This window comes from Mytilus californianus, unplaced genomic scaffold (genome assembly GCF_021869535.1).
Source record: "Mytilus californianus isolate M0D057914Y unplaced genomic scaffold, xbMytCali1.0.p SCAF_2, whole genome shotgun sequence".
NCBI lineage: Eukaryota > Metazoa > Mollusca > Bivalvia > Mytilida > Mytilidae > Mytilus > Mytilus californianus.
The window spans coordinates 110836581-110863564 of NW_026262668.1; the positions used below are offsets into that span (position 1 = coordinate 110836581).

At 33.6% G+C, this 26984-nt stretch overlaps 3 protein-coding genes across 8 annotated transcripts in view; 2 read left to right on the forward strand and 1 right to left on the reverse strand.

Annotated features, from left to right (window-relative positions):
- LOC127727758 (probable palmitoyltransferase ZDHHC24) overlaps window positions 1-13580 on the forward strand; it is a 47646-nt gene extending 34066 nt beyond the window's left edge. The window contains exon 2 of the mRNA XM_052234875.1: window positions 6895-13580. Within this exon, the coding sequence (XP_052090835.1) occupies window positions 6895-7475 (581 nt within the window). The 3' untranslated portion in view covers window positions 7476-13580. The remainder of the gene's footprint in view (window positions 1-6894) is intronic.
- Window positions 1-26984, reverse strand: part of LOC127728572 (uncharacterized) — an 879051-nt gene that overhangs the window by 616567 nt on the left and 235500 nt on the right. The gene's annotated exons all lie outside the window — the stretch shown is intronic.
- The window catches only part of LOC127728565 (ATP-binding cassette sub-family A member 2-like), a 110309-nt gene continuing 108203 nt past the window's right edge, over window positions 24879-26984 (forward strand). Inside the window, exon 1 of the mRNA XM_052236031.1 lies at window positions 24879-25049. Within this exon, the coding sequence (XP_052091991.1) occupies window positions 25020-25049 (30 nt within the window). The 5' untranslated portion in view covers window positions 24879-25019. The remainder of the gene's footprint in view (window positions 25050-26984) is intronic.

Genomic DNA, 26984 nt, shown 5'->3' on the forward strand with positions numbered 1-26984 from the left:
CAATACAATACAGTTTTTACCTGAGAGGGAGCATTTCAAAGTTTTATCCCTACTTAGTTTATTTTTACACCTTCTGCAGAAACTTGATCAGTTGAGTAAAAAGTGTTCTGTTTTTTTTTTTTCACCACATTCGCAATATGGCATGAGCGATTCACTTATTTGATGGCAGTACTTATTAAGTCTCCCAAACGAAGTTTGGGAAGACTTATTGTTTTTGCTCAGTTCTTATTATTATTATTATTATTCTTCTTCTTCCTCTTCCTCTTCCGCCGCTTTTAAATTTGAACTTGTCCGCACCCGTTCTCCAAAACCGCTTGTCAGATTAACTTAGGGTTTCACAATATGTTAGACTAACATGTCTAGTGGTGCAATTAGGGTTTTGTTTGTGCAATGGGGTTTATAAAGGGGTACTTTGAGGGGCAAAAAGAAAAGAAGGTTTTACTATAGAACCCTATGGGATTTTATTTTTTTAAATTTTCAAATGATTATAAATTGAAAACCGTTTGTGATAGACACAATCTTTTTAATTAAAAATGTTCTAAATGATAAAACCCATTAAATGAAATACAGGGTTAGTCCCCAGGGGTCACCCCCACCCCCTGCCATTTAAGAAAGTTCTAATACCTTGTAAGTGGTCAAGATCCCCACCCCTAAACCATATATATTCTGGTTTGTCATGCTAAGATGGTTTGAATGATATACAGGGTTAGTCCCCAGGGGTCATTCTGACCCCCTGCCATTTGAGAAAGTTCTAATATCTTGTAAATGGTCGAGATCCCCACCCCTAAACCATATATATTCTGGTTTGCCATGCTAAGATGGTTTGAATGATATACAGGGTTAGTCCCCAGGGGTCATCCCGACCCCCTGCCATTTGAAAAAGTTCTAATACCTTGTAAGTGGTCAAAATCCCCACCCCTAAACCATATATATTCTGGTTTGCCATGTTAAGATAGTTTGAATGATATACAGGGTTAGTCCCCAGGGGTCATCCCGACCCCCTGCCATTTGAGAAAGTTCTAATATCTTGTAAATGGTCGAGATCCCCACCCCTAAACCATATATATTCTGGTTTGTCATGCTAAGATGGTTTGAATGATATACAGGGTTAGTCCCCAGGGGTCATCCCAACCCCCTGCCATTTGAGAAAGTTCTAATATCTTGTAAATGGTCGAGATCCCCACCCCTAAACCAAATATATTCTGGTTTGTCATGCTAAGATGGTTTGAATGATATACAGGGTTAGTCTGTGTTCATAATTTTTGTGTCTCTTCCAACATTTCCTTCTGAGCAAAGAATTGGAATATGGGTTTAGCGTAGAAAAACCCACACTGACCCTAATACCTTGTAAGTGGTCAAAATCCCCACCCCTAAACCATATATATTCTGGTTTGCCATGTTAAGATAGTTTGAATGATACACAGGGTTAGTCCCCAGGGGTCATCCCGACCCCCTGCCATTTGAGAAAGTTCTAATATCTTGTAAATGGTCGAGATCCCCACCCCTAAACCATATATATTCTGGTTTGTCATGCTAAGATGGTTTGAATGATATACAGGGTTAGTCCCCAGGGGTCATCCCGACCCCTGCCATTTGAGAAAGTTCTAATATCTTGTAAATGGTCGAGATCCCCACCCCTAAACCATATATATTCTGGTTTGTCATGCTAAGATGGTTTGAATGATATACAGGGTTAGTCCCCAGGGGTCATCCCGACCCCCTGCCATTTGAGAAAGTTCTAATATCTTGTAAATGGTCGAGATCCCCACCCCTAAACCATATATATTCTGGTTTGTCATGCTAAGATGGTTTGAATGATATACAGGGTTAGTCCCCAGGGGTCATCCCGACCCCCTGCCATTTGAGAAAGTTCTAATATCTTGTAAATGGTCGAGATCCCCACCCCCTAAACCATATATATTCTGGTTTGTCATGATAAAGCAAATCAAATGAAATACAGGGTTAGTCCCCAGGGGTCACTAATGTATATAACTTTACTGGACCAAACCAATTTTCACTGGACTTTGCCCAATGTCAGGCGACCCTGGGAATTACGAATTATGGGAGCTTAGTTTGGGAGACTTCGTAACAGCATCCTGTTACAATCATTTCTTGTTTAGACTGTCATACCCCGTTATTAATTCTGACAGAATTTTTTCTGTTTCAGGTTTTGGGTAATCAAGTTGGACTTCCTTACCAACAATAGGTAACAGCTCAAGCAATTGTCTACCAGTTTCACTTAAGGTTCATCTACTCCCATTTAATTTTTATTGACATCATGACTGGAGTCTGTGCTTCTAACATCTGACATAGTTATAACATTGTATTGGTCATTTAGAGTTCTGAGGCCTCCTTTGCTGCCTCTTTCACCAACTGGTCTGCTATCTCGCTCCAGGCTATATAGCATGACCTGGGATCCAAGATAGGGTTGTGGATATGCCGTGTTGCAGGAGTGTCCCAATGTCAAATGCTTACTTTAATGTTTGTAATGGTGTCAATGTTCATGTAGCTAGTAGATTTCCAATTAAGAGTCAGGATGCCAACAGCTGTCTGGCTATCTGAATGTATTTTCACCTCAGTGAACTGGTCTCTTATTTTGACAATGCAGTGCTCCAGGACAGTAAAATGTACAAGGCCATTAACTATTTGTACATTTTACAAATTATGACATTAAAGATACAGAAAAATCATTATCATTCAAAACCTATCCGTAATATTGAGATACCCTACATCCTTGGCTTCATGACTGAGGGCTAAACAAAAAATAGCTTCACCAAATCGCACCTGAAAAAATTAATCCCCAGCATAATTTCTGTTGAAAAAGTAACTGAAATACGGAAATGTTGTTGGCCCTGTTCACTGTTGTTAGGAATTTTATTTATGACATTATTTCCATGTTAACAAAGAAATGCTATCTTCAGGTAAGGTTTTCTTTCATAATAAAGAATTATTTTATTAAAAATATGATAATTTATACCTTAAAACTATCAAGATACAAAGTCAGCTTATTATTTATCATCATGTACATTGTAGATCTATCCAATTCCCTATCAGATATGGGATAAACAAAAATCTGCCTAATTAATCAGGTTTTCTGGGCTTACCTAGAGAACTCATTTAGTTTGCTATAAAATCTTACGTTCAATAAGCACTGAACTCATTTTAAAATGATAAGAAATTTATTTGTCATTGTTTAACTGCCAATATTATTTTAGTTATCAGATGCAAACAAATTTGAGGGAAATCATATGATGAGGGTCTGGATGAGGGGGGGGGGGGGGGGGGAGGTTCTTCGTTTCTGTGTTCTTTAATTTTTTAGGCAATTTTTCTCTATCCTTTATATTTTTGGCCCATTATTCTCTGTTCTTTATATTTTAGCACCCCATTATTCTCTGTTCTTTATATTTTAGCACCCCATTATTCTCTGTTCCTTATATTTTAGCACCCCATTATTCTCTGTTCCTTATATTTTAGCACCCCATTTTTCTCTGTTCTTTATATTTTAGCACCCCATTATTCTCTGTTCCTTATATTTTAGCACCTCATTATTCTCTGTTCCTTATATTTTAGCACCCCATTATTCTCTGTTCCTTATATTTTAGCACCCAATATTCTCTGTTCTTTATATTTTAGCACCCCATTATTCTCTGTTCTTTATATTTTAGCACCCCATTATTCTCTGTTCCTTATATTTTAGCACCCCATTATTCTCTGTTCCTTATATTTTAGCACCCCATTATTCTCTGTTCCTTATATTTTAGCACCCCATTTTTCTCTATCCTTTATATTTTTGGCCCATTATTCTCTGTTCTTTATATTTTAGCACCCCATTATTCTCTGTTCTTTATATTTTAGCACCCCATTATTCTCTGTTCCTTATATTTTAGCACCCCATTTTTCTCTGTTCTTTATATTTTAGCACCCCATTATTCTCTGTTCCTTATATTTTAGCACCTCATTATTCTCTGTTCCTTATATTTTAGCACCCCATTATTCTCTGTTCCTTATATTTTAGCACCCAATATTCTCTGTTCCTTATATTTTAGCACCCCATTATTCTCTGTTCTTTATATTTTAGCACCCCATTATTCTCTGTTCCTTCATGTCCTTATATTTTAGCACCCCATTATTCTCTGTTCTTTATATTTTAGCACCCCATTATTCTCTGTTCCTTCATGTCCTTATATTTTAGCACCCCATTATTCTCTGTTCTTTATATTTTAGCACCCCATTATTCTCTGTTCCTTCATGTCCTTATATTTTAGCACCCCATTATTCTCTGTTCTTTATATTTTAGCACCCCATTATTCTCTGTTCCTTATATTTTAGCACCCCATTTTTCTCTGTTCTTTATATTTTAGCACCCCATTATTCTCTGTTCCTTATATTTTAGCATCCCATTATTCTCTGTTCCTTATATTTTGGCCTTTTAATCTGCATATTTTGCCCATCATTCTCTATTCTGTAAACCCCTTCCAGACCCTCATATGATGATCCTTCCTTATATTTTATGCAAAGTCCTGAGAGAAATAATACCAAAAAGGGTTTCTGTGCAAATGCAGGATTAAGGCTTTTGGTCAAGGTGCATTGTAGTTTACAATTAAGTTTGGAACACATCATCTTGAAGCTTGGTACACATGTTCATTAATGATTATCATGATTATGAATAATTGATGTGAGCTCTCTTAATTATATGACAAATTAAAGTTTTTATCCTGATTTTATGGTTTACTAAACATAGAAGTATAGTGAGAGCAGGAAATAGGGTCCTATAGAATCAGTTTCTTTGTGTATTTAATTGCTTGATAATCCAGTAACAGATTCACATATCTACCCATTTTGACAGATATTGCAATTCACAGGCTCCTTAAACATAGCAGCCTTACCAAGAGAACACAAAATATATTCTTAAAACAGATTCTCTTAAAACACTTACCGGGTAGATGCATATCTTCAGTATAAATAATATTCTTCACAACAAAAGTATATTTCCATGCCTGTACGAAGGGAAATAACTCATTTTTAAATAGATTTTTAAAAGACATTGTATTAATGATAAATGACATTTTGGGTTTTTTTTCTTTTCTTCGGTAAATTGTTTGAACAATTTTGTGGTAGGTTTGTTTGTTATTCTGTATAAACTAATTGTCTGAGTGTGTGCTAATTTTAATTTTTACTTGATCCTGTTCCAGATTTGCAAAATCATTAGTTAATAATCTATTTGTATTAAAGGATATATTTCATTACATTACATTGTGTAGATAAAGTTGTAGAATTTCATAGATACGTTGCAGATCTTTATTAGTTTGTTACAAATGAAAGACAAAATATTGGGAACTATTAACTATATATATATAGTTTGATTACACTAAGTGTTTTTAAATGATTTTCACCTTTTATCAAGATAACACACCATCTGGTAATTGTCAATCACCCAATTATAATTGTATTGACAGATTTATTTGAAAAACTATTAATTATATTAGATTATAATTTGAAAATAAATATAACATCATATCTAATTTTAGAGAACTATAGTTAAATCATATCTAATTTTAGATTTACATTATTGGTTCATGAAAATAAAGTTATTTCCCTTTGAACAGAAATGGTTTAACTAAGAAGTATTTCATCAACAATTGAATTCTTGGAGTTCCTTGATATGCTGATTCTAGCAATGTACATAGACTTTGGATATTGGACCATAATAGGTAAATGTCCAATTTCAAATTTTCCAGTTCTTTGACCACATTTATTTTACAAACCTATGCTGTATCAAATATTCAATCACAATCCAAATTCAGAGCTGTTTTAAGTTTAAATGTTATGTCCATACTTGCTCAACTGTTCAGGGTTCGACCTCTACAGGGAAATCTGGTTTGCTGTCTCTCTGACAGCCTCTTGTTGGTTATTATCTTAAATATTATTATAGATAGAGATAAACTGTGAACAGCAATTATGTTCAGCAAAGTTAGATCTACAAATAAATCAACATGACCAAAATTGTCAATTTATCCTTTAAGGAGTTATTGTCCTTTAAAGTCAATTTTTAACAATTTTTCGTAAATTTTTGTAATCTTTTACAAAAATCTTCTCCTCTGAAACTACTGAGACAAATTTTACCAAACTTGGCCACAATCATCATTAGGGTATTTAGTTTAAACAATTTGTCTGATGACCCCGCATTCCAACCAACATGGACGATATGGCAAAAAAATAGAACATAGGGGTAAAATACAGTTTTTGGCTTATATCTCGGAAACTTAAGAGCAAATCTGACTTGGTAAAAATGTTCATCAGGTTTAGATCTATCTTCCCATTAAATTTTCAGACAAATCAGACAACCCCTTGTTGGATTGCTGCCCTGAATTGGTTATTTTAAGGAAATTTTGCAGTTTTGGTTGTTTTGAATATTATTTTAGATAAAATAAATTTTAAACAGCAATAATGTTCAGCAAAGTAAAATCTACAAATAAGTCAACATGACCAAAATCGTCAATTGACAAGTTATTGGAGTTATAGTCATTTTCTGCAATTTTTTGGTAATTTTTGTAAACTTTTTCAAAAATCTTCTGCTTTTAATTTGACAACTGGGCCAAATTAAACCAAACTTGGCATCAATCATCATTAGGGTATTTAATACTATTTATTATGATTTTAACCTTATTAAACTTGATTTCCAAAACCACAGTAGATACAGGTGAGTGACTCAGGCTCTTGAGAGCCTCTAGTTTCAAAACATTATCTTTTTTATGTTACAATATTATTAAGAGAATGCAATATGCTTTGAACCTTTTCTGTTTACAGGAAACATGGGAAAGTTGTTTTATTATGACATTTCTATAAGATGTTTTTTTTGTCAGCATGGTATAAAATGTTTGATTTTTCTTCCAGGATGGACATTTTGCTATGCCTGTGAAGCTAATTCACCACCAAGATCTTTCCACTGTATGACCTGTAATAAATGTATTCTGAAGCGAGATCATCATTGTATGTTTACAAGTCAGTGTATTGGCCACTCTAACTACCGCTTTTATTTCTGGCTGGTTTTTTATGGATGGTGTGGAACAATGTTCTGTGCCATAAATACCGTCCCTTATGTTTTGAATTTGCTTGATGGATTTTCAATATGGAAACTACCATATTTTATTTTACCATTGTTTTGTTTTGTGCTACAATATATACCATTCTTTACAGCTATCTCATCATTTATTACATTACTGTCTGTTGTTTTCTCATGTGCATTATTAGCTTTGTTATTCTGGCATTGCAGCCACATTTATAAAGGACAAACAACTTTTGAAAGTTCACATCGTATCTATGACTATGATCTTGGGTGGAAAGAAAATATCGTTCAATCGTTTGGAACAAAATGGTATTTAACATGGATATGCCCATGGATTAACTCCCCTTTGCCTTCTGATGGAATAGAATTTCAAACAAAGGCAAATTATGAAAATTCAAAAGATCAATAAAATTGTAAGAAGAATCAAAATTAATATATATAGGCTTGCCTTTTTTAAATTTTTTTTATAGATAAATAATTTTGATGTACTTAGAAGTCAGAATTACAAACTGTTTAATTTGAATTTCACAATTCAAAAGGTAAGCAATTTTTACCTCTCAGTGCTCACAACAAGATTTTTTTTTTAACAGCTTTGTAAATGTTTTGCTATTTTTTTAATTATAGATGGTACAAGACTAGTATTTTTATGAATGAAAGGAGATGTTGGTTATATGCCAATGAGACAGCAACCATCCAACACAAAAACCAAGACATCTGGGTTGTCAAATTTATGTCTTTAATTCATTGTATTCATTGTTATTCCCAATTTCATATTTCCTTTCATTTAAACTTTTGGGAAAGAACTTGTTGATATGTAGAAATTTTTTAGAAGCAATATACATATTTAATAATGCAAAAGTAAGGAGATGTGGTATGATTGCCAATGAGACAGCTACCCACCAAAGTTTAAAATGAAGTGGATGTAAGCAATTATAGGCAACCGTATGGCCTTCAACAGTGAGAAAAACCCATACCGTATGGTCGGCTATAAAAGGCCCAGACATGAAAAATATGAAACAATTCAATTGATAAAACTAACGGCCTAATTTATAAAAAAACAATTTACGAAAAAAAAATATGACAGACATGAACTACAGGCTCCTGACTTGGGACAGGCACATAAAGAATGTGGCCGGTTAAACATGTTTGCGAGCGCTCAACCCTCCCCTAACCTGGGACAGTGGTGTTACAGTACAACATAAGAACAAACTATAAAAATCAGTTGAAAAAGGCTTAACTCATCAGATGGAAACTAATAGAAATACATCTAACAAAAACACAGAGTGGACGTGGACTGGTACTTATACATCCCACAACAAAAAGACACTAAATAGATATAAGAAGATGTGGTATGAGTGCCAATGAGACACCTCTCCATCCAAGTCACAATTTGTAAAAGTAAACCATTATAGGTCAAAGTACGGCCTTCAACACAGAGCCTTGGCTCACACTGAACAGCAAGCTATAAAGGGCCCCCAAAAATGACTTGTGTAAAACCATTCAAACAGGAAAACCAACGGTCTAATCTATATAAAAAACGAGAAACACTTGTGAACCACATCAACAAACAACAACCACTGAACATCAGGTTCCTGACTAAGTACAGATCTGAGAGTACTCGCAGTTACTGACAGCTAGTTCAAAGCCAATAAGACTGGTGATTTAACAGAGGAAATATAAAATGAAATAAATGTGATGGCCGTTGATAACCAATATTATAAGAAAATTCTATAAAAGTTGACCTCTGATGGTTCAATAATTGAAAATTAAAGCCACGAAACACACTTAGTTAAGAAATCTATTTTTTTACTTCAGAGAATTTGCTCGTATTATGGCAAAATTATTGACTAAATCTGGGACTATTATACTAACTACAAATGTAGTATAATAGTCCCAGACTAAATGAAATACATGTAGATGTCTGAATTTGAGTGCTTTGGTCCTTCAAATTTAACATGAAAGGTCAAACTTGAAATAGCTCAAATGTCAAAATTGAATTGCTTCATGTATAGGTTGTGAATTAAGTGGAGTTCACTGTATCTGATAATTTGTTCATGGGTGCCAATCTGTACTGAGATTGTGTGCTATACATCATTGCACTAATGTTAATTACAATTACCTATATATAGAAACTGGTCAATGTATAATATACAAAAATTATAAAGATTATGTAATTCATGCTAAGAACATATTGGTGTTGAATATCATGTATTATTTATTTGTAAAATTACAGATATTTTAGAAATCATCAATATTTATTAGAAAACTATCTAATGTTAATGACTCAAGGTTATGTACATCATGTGTTAGGGCGCAAGGTTATGTGAATCATGTTAATGACTGAAGGTTATGTGCACCATGTGTGTTATGATCAAGATTATGTTCATCATGTTTATGACTGTAAGTTATGTGAACCATGTGTTATGATTGAAGGTTATGTGCATTCATGAGTTATTACTCAAGACTTTGTGCATCAGGTTTATTACTCAAGGTTATATGCATCATGTTCTTGGCTCTATGCTATGTACATCATATTTTGGACTCAAAGTTATGTGCTTCATGTTCTGGGCTCAAAGTTATGTGTTTCATGTTCTGGATTGTAAGCCATGTGCTTCTTGTTCTGGACTTAAAGTTATGTGCTTCATGTTCTGGATTCAAAGTTATGTGTTTCGTGTTCTGGACTCAAAGTTATGTGTTTCATGTTCTGGATTCAAAGTTATGTGTTTCATGTTCTGGACTCAAAGTTATGTGTTTCATGTTCTGGATTCAAAGTTATGTGTTTCATGTTCTGGACTCAAAGTTATGTGTTTCATGTTCTGGACTCAAAGTTATGTGTTTCATGTTCTGGATTCAAAGTTATGTGCTTCATGTTCTGGACTCATGATTATGTGCCTCATGTTCTTGACTCATGGCTATGTGCTTCATGTGTGTTTTAACTCAAGGTCATGTGCATCATGATTATGACTCAAGGTTATGTGCATCATTTATATATATCTTAAGATTTTGTGCATCATGTGTTATGACTCAAGGTTATGTTTGTCAAGTGATTTACAAAATGTAATCCATCCTATTCTTGACTCAATATTTGATCTTCAAAGTCATCACTGAAATTAAATTTTTAATGGATGATTGCTGAAACGTCGTTTGTTGTATTTTAATAATGTAGCACATTTTTGCAGTCATGATATTTATAGATGTGTGTCTTAGTCCTTGTTGTCTAAATTGTTGGAATGATTAAGTTTTTTTTTTCACAAGAACTTTTAGTTCATTTCATGGATCAGTGAATATGGTTAAAGTTACATGATTAGGTCCATTTCTCAGATACTATAAGCAGTAGGTCAACTATATGTGGTGTATGGAACGATTGTTCATATAATCATAAACTTGCTAAGATATATTGAAAATTTTAATAAAGTGATCAAAATATTATAACCTGGTATAACTTACATCCGTAGTTAATAACTTTTTTTAAAGAAAATACTTTCTCCACTACTTTATTGTAATAGACATAATGACAGTCATTATATAGGTGACCATGATAAAGCAAATATATCTTATTGAAAACTTGAATGTCAGTCTGGCAGGTTTCGTCCGACCTTGACCTCATTTATATGGTTCATTGATCAATGTTAAGTTTTTGTGTTTTGGTCTGTTTTTCGGATGCTATAAGCAGTAGGTCAACTATATATGTGGTGTATGGAATGATTGTAAGGGGTACATGTCAGACTGGCAGGTTTCATCTGACCTTGACCTCATTTTCATGGTTCATTGATTAATGTTTTTTATGTGTTTTGGTCTGTTTTTCAAGTACTATAAGCAATAGGTCAACTATATTTGGTGTATGGAATGATTGTAAGGTGTACATTTTGGTGGCATCACTTTAACCGTTCTAGAGTTATGCCCCTTTAAAAAATGGAAAAATTGCAAAATTTTTATTTTCTTCTAAATATCAAGTAATTTTTAAAATTGGAGTTATCTTCCTTTGTCCATGATTATAGTTGAATCAACTACAATCAATGCTTTATACAATGCAATGTTTAATTTTGACTTCCACTGATAAAACACAGATCAAGTTGAATTTAGGTAGTGTCACTTTAACCATTATTGAGTTATGCCCCTTTATAAATCGAAAGATTGCAAATTTTTTAGTTTCCATTCTGTAACTTAAGTTTGCCCAAACCAAACATTATGAAACTATACACAATATTCATTACCACAAAACTAAGTTCAGGTACAAATTTTTTGTTTCCGTTTTCTAACTTTAGTTTGCCTCAACCAAATGTTATGAAACTTATACACAATGCTTATTACTACATAATACAGATTAAGTACGAAATTTGGTGGCGACACTTTTACCATTCTTGAGTTATGTCCCTTTATAAACATAAAAATTGCTGAATTTTTCGTTTTCGTTCTCTAACTTTAGTTTGTCTCAACCAAATGTTATGAAACTAATACACAATGCTTATTACCACAAAACACAGATCAAGTTTGAATTTTGGTGGCGTCACTTTAACTGGAAGGAAGGTGGGGATTGATTTTGGGGGTTATGGTACCCACAGTTAAGGAAAAAGGGGCCAAAAATAAGCATTTTTGTAACTTCCAGACATAACTTGTGTGTAAGTGTATGGATCTCTCTAACATTGTACTAAAAGGTTTCATATCACAAAGGGAATGCTGGGATTGATTTTGGGGGTAATTGCCTCCAAATTTTAGGAATTAGGGGCCAAAAAGGAGCAAAAAACATGCATTTTTATAGTTTCATGACAATAACTTGTGTGTAAGTGTATGGATCTTTATGAAATTGTACTACAAGGTTCCATATCATAAAGGGAAAGCTGGAATTGAGTTTTGGGGTAATTTCCCAAAAAGTTTAGGAATAAGGGGCCAAAAATAAGCATTTTTCTAGTTTCTAGACAATAACTTGTGTTCAAATGTATGGATCTCTCTGAAATTGTACTGCAAGGTACCATACCACAAAGGGAAGGCTGGGATTGATTTTGGGGGTAATTCCCTCAAAATTATAGAAATTAGGGGCCATAAAAGGGCAAAAAACCAAGCATTTTTCTAGTTTCAGGACAATAACTTGTGTGTAAGTGTATGGATCTTTATGAAATTGACTGCAAGGTTCCATATCACAAAGGGAAAGCTGGGTTTGAGTTTGGGGGTAATTGCCCAAAACGTTTAGGAATTTCGGGCCAAAAAGGGGCCAAAAAACAAGCATGTTTCCAGACAATAACTTGTGTTCAAGTGTATGGATCTCTCTGAAATTGTACTGCAAGGTACCATACCACAAAGGGAAAGCTGGGATTGAGTTTGGGGATGATGAATTATAAGGGGGTTCAAAAAATTGGGGGGGATTTTTTTTTCATTTTTTTTCTTTAAAATTTTCCATTTTAAATTGGTTATTTCTGATTTATATATAAAAGCAAATAATAATGATGTGGTTTGAATAGGTAAATTAAAAAATTTTAAGTTCTTAGACCACTTTCATTCTGTGTGAGAAACCTATGCTGTGTCAAATATTTAATTACAATCCAAATTCAGTGCTGTATCAAACTTGAATGTTGTGTCAGTACTTGCCCCAACTGTTCAGGGTTCGACCTCTGCGGTCGTATCAAGCTGCGCCCCAGCGGAGCATTTTATTAAAATTGGAGTTATCTTCCTTTGTCCATGATTATAGTTAAATCAACTACAATCAATGCTTTATACAATACAATGATTAATTTTGACTTCCACTGACAAAACACAGATCAAGCTGAATTTAGGTAGTGTCACTTTAACCATTATTGAGTTATGCCCCTTTATAAATCGAAAGATTGCAAAATTTTTAGTTTCCATTCTGTAACTTAAGTTTGCCCCAACCAAACATTATGAAACCTATACACAATATTCATTACCACAAAACTAAGATCAAGTACAATTTTTTTGTTTCTGTTTTCTAACTTTAGTTTGCCTCAACCAAATATTATGAAACTTATACACAATGCTTATTACTACATAATACAGATTAATTACGAAATTTGGTGGCGACACTTTTACCATTCTTGAGTTATGTCCCTTTATAAACATAAAAATTGCTGAATTTTTTGTTTCCGTTCTCTAACTTTAGTTTGTCTCAACCAAATGTTATAAAACTTATACACAACCGTTCTAGAGTTATGCGTGTTTACAAATAGAAAAATTGCTGAATTTTTAGTTTCTGTTCTCTACTTAAGTTAGCCTCAACCAAATGTTATGAGACTTACACACAATGCATATTACCACAAAACTCAGATCAAGTTTAAATTTGGGTATCGTCACTTTTACCGTTCTTCAGTAACTGTTATGTCCCTTTATAACTATATGATATGCTAGCGGGGGCATCATCTGTGTCCACATGTGGACACTATCCACATTTATTTTTGTATTTTTGATGATTTTTAATATCCTGGTAGTTAGATGCATAAGTCATGCCCCCATTTGAACTTGTGTAAATATTTTTTATTTAGTTAATAAAATTGTATTAAGAATAGCTCGGGTATTGTTTGTTTGTTTTATTATATCATACTCAATTCCTATTATAAATCCATGTTGTCTGAAGACGAACACCCAATTGTAATTCCAGTAAGGATATATAGTGCTAATAGACATATTTATTTCTCCCCATCATCAGTAATCCACTTGATAGAAGTTTGTAGTGCTTGAGGTCCAAATAAGTTTCACATCTCAGATCACAGCATATTTTGATTCTTTTATTTTCAGACATTTATGTTTCCTAAATATGATTCTTAAAATTCTAAAAATTCTGATATTTTACCACAAACAAATCTGATTTTGTGTTTGGCAATTTTAGAATTTACCAGGCTTTCGTTTTGTCTTGTTAATGCCTCTCACATGTACAATTCTTGACAGGTATTTATGAAATTTATATCAAATGTTTACATCAGCAATGTCCTGGACAAGTTTGATAGTCACTGTAAAACAACTATTTTTATAGGAGTGATTTTCCTTGGAAATATGAATTATTGAAAATTGCATATAAGCGCTTTCATTGATGTGGTATGATTTTCTATGAGACAACTATCCACCAGAGTTTTAATGATGTGAATATAAGCAATTATAGGTCACGATTTGGCCTTCAACAATGAAAAATCTCATACCATATAGTCCCCTATATAAGGCCATGACATGAAAAATGTGAAACTATTCAAACGAGAAAACCAACATCCTAATTTATAACAATACAATTAATTAAAAACAAATATGACAGACATGAACCAACAACAACCACTGAATTGCAGGCTCCTGACCTTGAACAGACACAGAAAGAATGTGGTTGGGTTAAACATGATTGTGAGCGCTCAATCCTTCCCTAACTTGGGACTGGTGTAACAGCACAGCATAAGAAGCCTACATTTCTTGTAGGTTTATATCAACAATGTCTTGGACAAGTTTGAAAATTAGAGCTGATCAATTATTTTTACAGGAGTTATGTCTCTTGGAAATGTCAATTATATAGAAAATTGCACTGTAAGTGCTCTCAATTGTGTCTCACGTTAAAATTTGAAAATTAAATGGCCTCCAGTGGATAAATATTGTATGATAAAATTGAGAATGGAAATGGGGAATATGTCAAAGAGACAACAACCCGACCAAAGAGCAGACAACAGCCGAAGGCCACCAATGGGTCTTCAATGCAGCGAGAAAATCCCGCACCCGGAGGTGGTCCTCAGCTGGCCAGAGGCGGATTTAGAGGGGGCCCGGGCCCCCCTTCTCTGGGAAAAAATTGGTTGATTATATAGGAAATCACTGAAGCATGACCGGAGCGGGTCCCCTCTTAGGCAGTCAGTGGGCCCCCACTAATGAAAATTTCTGGATCCGCCACTGCTGGTCCCTAAATAAATGAACTCGCTTCAGTGATAGAATCTATATATAGCAGATAATTATACCCTCAAGAAAGATGGAGTCTGAAAGATAAGTTATTTTGATCATATCAGACACATATATAAGTCTCTGGAGATATGTAAACATATCCATACACAAATTTTGAAAAAGCTTAGCCATAAGATGACAATCAGTTTTTAATGTAGAAATTAACGCAACATGCACTCAAAATATTTTTTATCATGTGATGTAGTGTCCTGAAGAACCAAACTTACTGCTTTGAAGCACTTTACTTGATCAAATTTCACCATATTCGCTCCAAGTCTCAACTGAAGACCGCCTTGGTGTTTTTGTGCTTACCTCAGGTGCAGGAGGTTGTAGGTTAGATTCCAAACAGAATCAAACCAAAGACTTGATAATTGTTATTACTGCTTCTCTGCCTAGCACTCGAAATTTAGGAGTAAAGACTGATCGGCTGAGGGTCAGAATGTGTCCGAGAAGAATGATATTTGTACTTCTATATAGACTGTTACCTTGTGGACAAGTCTCAACTGACGACCGCCTTGGTGTTTTTGTGCTTACCTCAGGTGCAGGAGGTTGTAGGTTAGATTCCAAACAGAATCAAACCAAAGACTTGATAATTGTTATTACTGCTTCTCTGCCTAGCACTCGAAATTTAGGAGTAAAGACTGATCGGCTGAGGGTCAGAATGTGTCCGAGAAGAATGATATTTGTACTTCTATATGGACTGTTACCTTGTGGACAAGCACATTAAAAATCTGACACAGCATTTGGACCTATTACACAAAGCCAGTTTCAATTCATATCCCATCAACATGTTCTTGTCCATATTTGCATGTAAAATTTGCCACTGGACGTTAACCACCAATCCGTACATTCATCCATTTAAAATTTGGAAACAAAAGAAATCTAAATACAATGGGAGTTTTATTTGAGGTTCATCAAAATGATTTAAAATCACTTAAGGTTTTTATTATATCTCTATAATCTTTTCATCTTGACCTCACATCCGTTTTGGGCGATGTTCAAGGTGGTAGTATTATCCAATGTGGAGCTACCAAATTTTCATGATAAGTAGACAATCATTGAAAACAGATCCTGCCATATGGAATTTACTGACCCCATATATATCGTATTAGGTCACTAGCAAACTGTGTAACTAATAATACTTGTAAAGCCAGTCGCCACTATCCAAACGCAAGTTGATAGCGGAGGCTTTCTTTTGTTAGACTGCTGTTACTTAGTTGTACAAGTTCATCATTGGTTCAACTGATTTTACATCGGTTCAAGGTTTCTGTCAATTTCTAAATTACTTTCTTGAAGTCTTTTATGCAGTATGACAAATCTGAGTGTCCACTACAATTTAATCATCAATTTTTGTTTCAAGCTGAAATTACTATAACACGTGTGCTAAAATGTGTGTCCACAGGACGCCATGCTCCGCTCGTACTATCATATTTCCATATCCTTTGAAATGTGAATCAAGTTTTGACGTTACTATATCAATATGTAGCCTTATGAATAATCTGGGACTATTATATCAGAGCTGGGACTATTATACTAAATGGTTAGTATAATAGTCCCAGATCAGAGACATATATACACATATATGTCTCTGTTTATACTAACTAGGTTAGTACAATAGTCACAGGCATAATATATCAAAATATCGGAAATTTGAAGCGAGATATAGTATTAAATATTTTTGTTTTACACGTTTCGGGACAAAACAGTAACCTCATACAAGCCTGACCGTAAGAAGGTGTACCTGACTGTCTCATTGCGTTGAGATTATTGCAAATTTTCAGGATTTTATCGCAAGATACAGTTGCCGGTTGCAGAGATGCAAATTACATGTAATGCTTTTGAAAAATCGATCTTTTATATTGCTAAGGGTTTTTTCAGGGAAATGTATGCTTAAGCATCTTCAAGTTCAAAAAGTATAAAAATCTAAATTATGCATCTGCATTAAAGTTTTATTAAAGGCCATAGAAACAGGAGTAAACAACCCAAATATACCAAACTGGCCATTTTTACCTTGTGTAATAAAGAGTTCCATTTCTTTTGTTTGATTTTAACTGGATATCAGCTTGACAATGATTTATGATTTGTACTAAGTTTTAAGTTGATTTGACTACAACTTCATGGTCAACTACCTTTAACCAAAATGTTAACCTTATACGAGTCAAACGGGCAGACAGACGAACAGACCGGAAAAAAAGCCCCCCAAACCGTTCTACCGTTCTACCGTTGGCGGGGTATAAAATTGTGGATGTTAGATTTAAGGTAATTGAAAAATTAAGGGTAGAAGAAGCGATTAAATTTAACTTCTAGATCGTCCTATCGTATCCGTCCAGGATTTAGTTTGAGCAGTTATATTTTGGTAAACTGTTTCCTCAAAGCAGCGATTACGTGTTTAACCACCTAACTACCAGAAGTGGGCTTCGCACGTTTGAAAAAAGCATTAAAACTAACTAAACTGCACAGATACGTGTAAAAAAAAAATTTTTTTTAAACTTTTTAAATTATTTTTTGTTCGTATATAATCTGTTTTATTTTAACTTATTTTCGCTTATTTGATGTGTTCTTGCTCTGATCCATACGATACTGCAATGCCAGCCGTTTCTATATGCTGCCCCTCTATCCTGTGGAAAACAAAGATAGACTCGGAGGTGGCATATAATAACAAATGTTGTAATATCGTGTGGTTAAGAGCAATCACACATTAAAAAAAAAAAAAACAAAACAAAAAATGGAAAAGACAAAAGTGCCTGTTGTTAAAAATGTTCACTTTCAAACCATTGTGTTCCAAACCCAACAAAACATATATAATACAATTTGTAATGCATTTTTGTTATTTTATGTTTACTTATTCAGTGTTATATCTAGTCTAGCTGTTTTTAAAATGTACCACCTTTGATAAGTGTTTAGTATGACGATAAATTTTCACTTTTGTTCTCGTACTAGGAACAACAAAATTATTTATTTTATAAATATTATTTCCGTACTCCATGTATACCTTACAACAAAATTATTTTTATTTACCTGTGTACGTTATTTTATTTGGCGGTATTTTGTCTAAGGTTATGGTTGTCTTTCTTATATTGTTTTACATCTCACCCCCTTGTTTTATTAATGTTGTATTTACATTGTTTCATAGATCAAATTTATTCGTACAGTGTATGTTCACTTGTTTTTGTTAATATGTCTTTTGATTGAGTTAAGCCTGGGAACAGTATATCAATATATATGTTCCTGATTAAGCCATTTCAATTGATATTTTATAGTGTGTCTTTTCTATGTTGTGATGTTATACTATTGATTCAGATAGGGTGAAGGTTGGCGCCTATTAAAACGTTTAAACCCGCTGCATTTGTTTGCACCTGTCCTAAGTCAGGAACCTGATGTTCAGTGGTTGTGGTTTGTTGATGTGGTTCATAAGTGTTTCTCGTTTCTCGTTTTTATATAGATTAGACCGTTGGTTTTCCTGTTTGAATGGTTTTACACTTGTCATTTTTGGGACCCTTTATAGCTTACTGTTCGGAGTGAGCCAAGGCTCCTTGTTGAAGGCCGTACTTTGGTTTACTTTTACAAATTGTGACTTGGATCGAGAGTTGTCTCATTGGCACTCATACCACATCTTCTTATATCTATTGTATAATTTACAGTTTTCATTTATAATTGCCCTTGTGTTGTAAAAAAGAGAAATTTGAAAAATTGACTGTCGAAAGCAGCGTAGTGGAATATAAAGAAATGTGTGGTCAAGCCATTTTATATTTTCCAAAACAAAACAAAAAGAATAAGAAGCGAGTCATTGCATGACTAAGAAAACAGAAATTACTTCATTATGTCGACAAACCAATTTAAAGTTGTATTTTTTTTTTAACAACAACAAAAAACAATTCAGAAACATTATTCTTTTTGAAGTACTTGATACTTCAAACTGGTGCTTTCGAATCTGTTCAAAGTTTTGATTTTTCTACCCGATATGCCACTTTGCCTCGTAATTTCATTAAGAAAAAAAATCACATACCTAATTAAATGGGCATTTTAAACGTTAGAATGTGAATATATATATTTAAACTGTTTGATGTAATTCTTTACTAACAGAATCAGAATCAGAATAATTTAGTATAGTGTCACATACCAATAAAAACACAACGAATGCACAATTTCATAATATGCAATTAGAAATTAAATATTACAATTAAAATATTGGTATCCAGCTAAATTACTGACTTATGAGACACTTTAAACTAACTCGTACTTTAAACAATTAAAACTTACATTAAATATAGCATTACACACAATACCTTCTTCAATAAAACATGTTGTGTAAAGTTTTTGCTAAAAATGGTTGAATTGCATCATTTGACATTAAGAAAATAAATTTGTCCTGTAAATCAAAATCGTTAAAAGCCTAAACAATATCACCAGATTTGTTCATTAAATCATATCTTAAATCTGAATAAAAATTGCACACTAACAAAAAATGTTTTTCATCCTAAACACAATTCTCTGTACAGTATATACAACCCCATCATTTAAAGGAATTTTTGGCCTGGTGTATCTATCCGTTTCAGTTAACTACCAATGGTAAAGAGCCATTTCTAAAATTCGAGAAAACACTTCTATGTTGTCTATTACGAACTAGTTTTACCTAAGAACTAAATTCTAAAACATTTTTATACTCCCTATAAATACGTAAGTTATGACCATTACATTCATTTCTGTCGTTGAACAATTATTGAACCCATTTAGTTTTATCTATTTCAAAAAGTTTGGATTTGATTTCTTGCAACATTTGACTGATTGAAAGAGTATCATTAATAATATTTTCAATACCTAAAATTTGTGTTTTCTGTATACACTTTTATCCCATGACATAGAACAGTCCTTACACCACGTATGAACCTTATGCGAGTCTTGTGTCTTAAGAATTGCTCACTCTAAGAAAAAGACGAAAAATTTCCAAAATTTCTGCTGATTTCGTACTTTTAAGTCCCATATCACCCTGAGTAGCTATGATTGGCGCATTTAAAGCACTTCCTAACAAACAGAAGAAAGATTCAAAGATATAACCATAAATTCGAATACGTATACCCATACAACCTCTAAAGAAAATATAAATATGTCGGTCTGTTCTTCTGGCTAGTGCTCTTACAATCGTCAGGAAACATGTAGTCTCATATAATGGCAAACCCTTATATATCTATTTTGAATTTATTTATAACCTGACTATATACATGTATATGAATGCTGCGTGGAGAATACTGAATGTTTTGTGAAAAATCATAGTTGTTAAATGTACATGCCCCTGGAAACTTTATTTTTGAAAATGAAATATATTGTATATGGTATTGTTAATAGCTGTAATAACTATTCTGAAATGTTAAAAAAAACTCTTTGATTGTTTTCTTATAAGCTTTTTTTTTAGATCACTGTATTCGTCTACAGTTATGAGTTCTCGACTCTCTACACTACTCTACAACTTAATCTTATCAAACAGATATTTTTCGGGGTGTTACTTAATCATGGCTGTTCTATTCGTACAATTGCTAGGTGAGTATGTTTATCATGTTGATTCAAATGTTAGTAAACATGTGGATATTTTTTGTGAAAATTTGTTGAGTGAAATGTAAACTTACAGGTTTTTAGAAAATTAAGCTTGCTGTGATTTGCGTGTGCAATTAGATTGATGTAAACTTTTAATTAAATGTTGAGATTTCGTCTTATTTAATACTGTTATGTCTTTCATGAAGATGACTTGTTTTAAAGGGTATCAATTTTTTTATCAACCGCAAAATTTGTGCATTCGTATTATGCTATGGCGATGTCTGCGTCGTCGTCCGAAGACATTTTGGTTCACAGACAATAACTTGAATATAAGTGTATGGATCTCTATGAAATTTTAGCACAAGGTTCCATACCATAATAGAAAGGTTGGGATTGATTTTGAAGGTTATTATTGTAGCTGTTTAGTAATTAGGGGCTATAAAAGTGCAAAAAACAAGTATTTTAATTGTTTCAGGACAATTACTTGTGTATAAGTAAAATTGAGAATGGAAATATGGAATGTGTCAAAGAGACAACAACCCGACTAACGAGCAGAAAACCGGCCGAAGGCCACCAATGGGTCTTCAACACAACGAGAAAATCCCGCACCCGAAGGCGGGCTTCAGCTGGCCCCTAAACAAAATCTGTACTAGTTCAATGAAAATGGACGTCACAGCAAACTCCAAAACATATGAATGAACTAAAATTAAAAAAACATACCAGACTAACAGAGGCCAGAGGCTCCTGACTTGGGACAGGCGCAAAAATGCGGCGGGGTTAAACATGTTCTGTGAGATCTCAACCCTCCCCCTATACCTCTAGCCAATGTAGAATAAACAAACACACAGCAATACGCACAGTAAAACTCAGTTTAAAAGAAGTCCGAGTCCGATGTCAGAATAGGTAACAAAAGAAACTAAGCAAAATGACAATGATACATAAATTAACAAGGGACTACTAGCAGTTACTGACATGCCAGCTCCAGACCTCAATTAAACTGATTGAAAGATTATGTCTTCATCATATGAAAATCAAGCACAATCCCTCCAGTTAGAGGTTTAGTATCATGCCATCATAAAGTATATGAGAAGAACATAACCAAGTGTATGGATCTCAATGAAATTTTACCTCAAAAGGAAGATTGAAAGATTATGTCTTCATCATATGAAAATCAAGCACAATCCCTCCCGTTAGGGGTTTAGTATCATACCATCATAAAATATATGAGAAGAACATAACCAAGTGTATGGATCTCAATGAAATTATACCTCAAAAGGAAGGTTGTGATTGATTTTGGGGGTCATGGCCCAAATCGTTTAGGAATTAGGGGCTGAAAAGGGCCAAAAAAACTAAGATTTTCTGGTTTCTGGACACTAGCTTGAGAATAAGTCTATGGATTGCTATTTAATTGTGCCACTATAAGTTATATGGTTCGCTACTGACCCCCTACGGATCCATAGAGGGTTAGTAAAATCCATAGGGGGTGAGGCCGAAGGCCGAATCCCCTGTGGATTTTATTCACCCCCTATGGTCCGTAGGGGGTCAGTAGTGAACCGTATAACGAATTTATCGCACGCGAGACTTTTTCTGCAGCGTTTTGTAGAAAAATAAACAATGAAATACAACAACATCAATAGATGACGTCACCATTAACAGTAGACGTGGCGTCATGAACCCACTATGAAATTTACCAACCCCCTACGGATCCATAGGGGGTCACCACGTGACGGCGTTAAACCAATCACAACGTAATAATTTACCCGCGGTGCGATAAAAGGTTTTATAGGGAAGGTTGGGATTGATTTTGGTGGTTATGACCCTGACGCGGTTAAGAAAAAACAATACTTTTGTAATACTTTGTATTATTGCTTATTTCTTGACCAATTTCAATGGGGTTTAATTCAAAGTCTTTTATTCTTGGGGTTCTTAAATATGATGAATCTAGGTGTAAAGAATTTGGATTTTGGGCCCTGTTTTTTTAATTGGTCCATATTAAGGTCTAAAGGGTCCAAAATTAATCTTTGTTTGATTTCATCAAAAATTGAATTATTGGTGTTCTTTGATATGCCCAATCTAACAGTGTTTTAGATTTTTGATTTTGGGCCCGGTTTTCAAAGTTGGTCCAAATTAGGATCCAAAATTCAACTTTGTTTGATTACATCAAAAATCAAATTATTGGTGTTCTTTGATGTGCTAAATCTAGCCGTGTTTTAGATTTTTGATTTAGGCCCGCTTTTCAAACTGGTCCACATTAAGGTCCAAATTTTTTGATTTAAAAAAAAAAATTATTGGTGTTCTTTGATATGCCCAATCTAACAGTGTATCTATATTTTTGATTTTGGACCCAGTTTTCAAGTTGGTTCTAATCGGGGTCCAAAACTAAACGTTGTTTGATTTCAACAAAAATTGAATAAATGGGGATCATTGACATGATGAATCCAACCGTGTATTTAGTTTTTTTTTTATTTTGTGCCCCGTTATCAATTTGGTCCACATTGAGGTCCAAAGGGTCCAAAATAAAACTTTGTTTGATTTCATAAAAAATTGAATTCTGGGGGGTTCTTTGATATTCTGATTTCAACCATATATTTAGATTTTTGATATTGGACCATAATTGGTAAATGTCCAATTTCATATTATTTAAGTACTTAGACCACATTCGTTCTGTGTCAGAAACTATGCTATATCAAATATTTAATCAGAGCTGCATTGCACAATTAAAAGTAGTCATTGTAAAAATAGATATAGCATCATATAGTTTGAAATTTACTGTTCATTATTAGATTATAAAATGGTTAAGTAGAGCTGTAAATCTGTCATATCCTGCTGTTAAAGGGACAGATAATATTACTTAACAAACAGATGTTTAAAAAAAAACTGAGTTTGTTAATATGGAGGAAGATTATGTCCAGTTTCTGCTATTACCACCCCAGGACAGGATCAATGAAGTTATTTGATTTTTTTTTATTTTAACATTCATGGAAATTAAATATTAAAATGAATAAAGTTTGTGATGTATTAATTCCTAAAACATTAGCTAATGTGTATTTGTTTGGTTATTTTGTAATTTTTTGTTTGTTATATTTCAATGTATTTCATGAGGGTCTCAGGGAAGATTAGTTTTACAGCTGACGGTGTAACCCTCTTTAGATAAAGAATTATTATTACATGCATTATTATTATCATTATTATTATTATTTAAAAAAAAAAATCCATTGAAAACTACACACAATTTGTATTACATGTTTACATTTGTAATTAACTAAATAATCACATTATGATTATTAATGAGTCTAATAGCATATACAATGAATAATGTACAATGAAATAAAATACACATAAGACAATATCAGAGTTAATAAAATGATTAATAAAAGCTTGATACGACCGCAAAGGTCGAACCCTGAACAGTTGAGGGGGGGGGGGGGCAAGTATGGACACTGCATTCAAGCTTGATACAGCTTTGAATTTGGATTGTGGTTAAATATTTGACACATCATAGGTGTCTTACACAGAATAAAAATTTGAAATTGGACTTGAACCTATTTTGGTCCAATATCAAAAATCTAAATACACGGTTAGATTCGGCATAGATAGGCGGGGCTTCAACTTGTATACATTGCTTAACTTCCAATAAAATTTATAAGTGTAATGTTTACAAGCTGAAGCCCCGGCTATCTATTGATAGCAGATGTCAATTTTAATTACAATTCTTGAGCAAAAATTTATACAAACAAAGCAAGAAAGTCAACCAAACCTTTAACTTGCTAGCATTAGGATAACAGCTTAAATGGAAAATATGAGTCAAGTTTTTAAAGAGGTTCGCTTCACCCGTTAAAACTATATATATATAGCATCCTTAAAAGTAATTTATACAGAATAACAAACAAATTACTTATATAAATTAGACATGTAAAAAAATATCAATTGAAGTTGTCGTTTTTTGTTTTTTTTGGGGTTTTTTTTGCTTTTTATTTGTCAAAATATCAGAATTTTCTTTGAAATGTTCAACAAGTCATGTCTTTTATTTACCATTCTGTTTACCTTTTTCAGTTGAGTGAGCATTTGTTTTCAATCTAGCAATATCATAAACTATGTACCCAACATTGGGCTGTCACGCCAATCTCATGATTTAAATGTCCCACTGAACGAAAATCATGATAATTGTCATAATAAAAAGTAAATTGTTATCCATCAAGAATAACTGTTAAATTATGTGATGTAATGTTTCTTTTCCATACAATCCATATTGTTTGTTTCGATTGAATAACATACTCTACCCAGCTGTGACACTAAAGCTAGCTTATAAGTAACTGAAATCAAACATTTATTGGCATTTATCCATCTTACACGCAATGTATCATCGGTATATTTTTAGAGTTCTTTGTTTCATATGTCAAACGTAGAAATGTGTTTTAGTGTGCAAATGAAGTTTTCTCTAATAAAATTGTAATTAAGCAGTTATGTACAAACGCCATTCAAATCATTAGTGCAAAAGTACATCACCAATATGGAAAGGGATACCGACACTCTCAGAGGGGTAAGTCAGAATATGTGACGTATCATAAATGTTTTATTTGCACTAAGACTAATGTGTTATAGTACTCTCAGATTTGCATCATCATCAGAGAATACCTATTATTTAAAACCATGTGCAGTAGAGAAAACTTTCCATGCCCATGACTGGGAAACAGTTTTACGTCTCAAAAAGTGTCAAGTCCAGAAAAGCATTGTCTAGAAAAAAAAGCAATTTATACATGGATTTTAATAGTAGAATTATCCTTCTTATAAAATATAACGTGCATTTTTCTAAATTTGAACACGATGAAAGCAAACGATATACTACAGTGGCGGATCCAGAAATTTTCATAAGCGGGGGCCCACTGTCGGACTGACTAAGAGGGGGCCCGCTCCAGTCATGCTTCAGTGATTCCCTATGTAATCAACCAAATATTTTTCCAACAAAAGGGGAGGCCCGGGCCCCCTGCATGCCCCCCTAAATCCGCCTCTGTACTAGTATTTTGCTCATGAGGGTGTCGTTTGGCTCTTTGTTATTTTTGTTCGGTTTGCTATAGAGGTATGGTTATTATCTTTGCAATTATTTATGAAATCAAAATATTGTCCATTACTGTTGCAGGCGATTTTGATAAAAAAAAAAAAACACATTTCTGTAAAATCTATCATTTCAGTATTATCCGAAACCATATGCATAACTTGTACTTGAGTGACAATAAATAACCTTACTTCTGATTTTTGAATACCTTTCAAGGTTCATTTTTTTCTTAAAATAAAACCTCAGTTTTGATTAATTTATAAAAAGTTTGATAGAACCTGGGACCAGAGACATATATGTCTCTGCTGGGACATAAGACTATTCCCAGATATAACAGTGCTTAGAAATACAATATAACGTTAATTGTTAGAATGTAAAAGTGCACAAATGAACGGTGTTATTGAGAATCATTGTAATGTGAAGGTCGGGCTTTTTGAAAATGCCCTCGCTGTTGAAATAAATACGGACTAAATCCCAACCTCGAACTTCGGTAACACCAACCGCTCGCTGCAAACCATGAATACTGTGGGCAAAGTAATTTACCACGCGGACGATTTACATAGTTGTAAAACACAAATAAATTTGACAAAAATATCTAAATATATGATCACCTTATACAGAGACATATACTTCAATTAAATGTCTCTACCTTACTATAATGATCTGAAGCCACAGCCAGACCATATAGAGCCAAAATATAGCAATTCAGAACGAAATATGACGAAAAGACAAATAGCAGACACAAAACAGTACATTGAAAGACTGAATAACACGATTCACACCTTAATACCGGGCGTTCTATATAACACGGTGGTCCGGAAGGTGACGATCAGCTCCTGTTCCAGGCATGGCACCTGTCGTACTACTTCTGGGACTCATGATAATACTGTTAGTATGAATTGAGGTAAACACAGACGTCCCGCTGGAATGGGTCCCTTTTTGATACTTCACTGATATATCAATGGGTTGCAATTTCACCAAGTTAAAATGTCAATGGGTCAGTAATTTTCTTCTTTTGATTCGATATTTTTGTCAAAGTTTATCGATTTTTTAACGGAATTAAAATTAAATATACAATTCCTTGCTAGGACCAATATATATGATACTGTTAACAGTTGGCAATAGTCCTCAACTAGTGGAACCTCGATCATAATATGAGGTCCCAGCTGGGACCAATAGATAAAATGTATTATTACAGTATAGATTTATGTATTATTCCCAGGTTACAGGGTCAACCAACTTATTATGGCAAACGTGAAACATTCGCACTTTACAATAAGGCTCGCACAAAAATCAGCTGATAAATGTAAACAAAGAAGCACATGTCCGATTCTTAATTTAGAAACAAAATAAAAATGACGAATCGACTGAATAAATAAAATCACGTGACAATATGCGTATACACCAAACAGCTGCATGTTG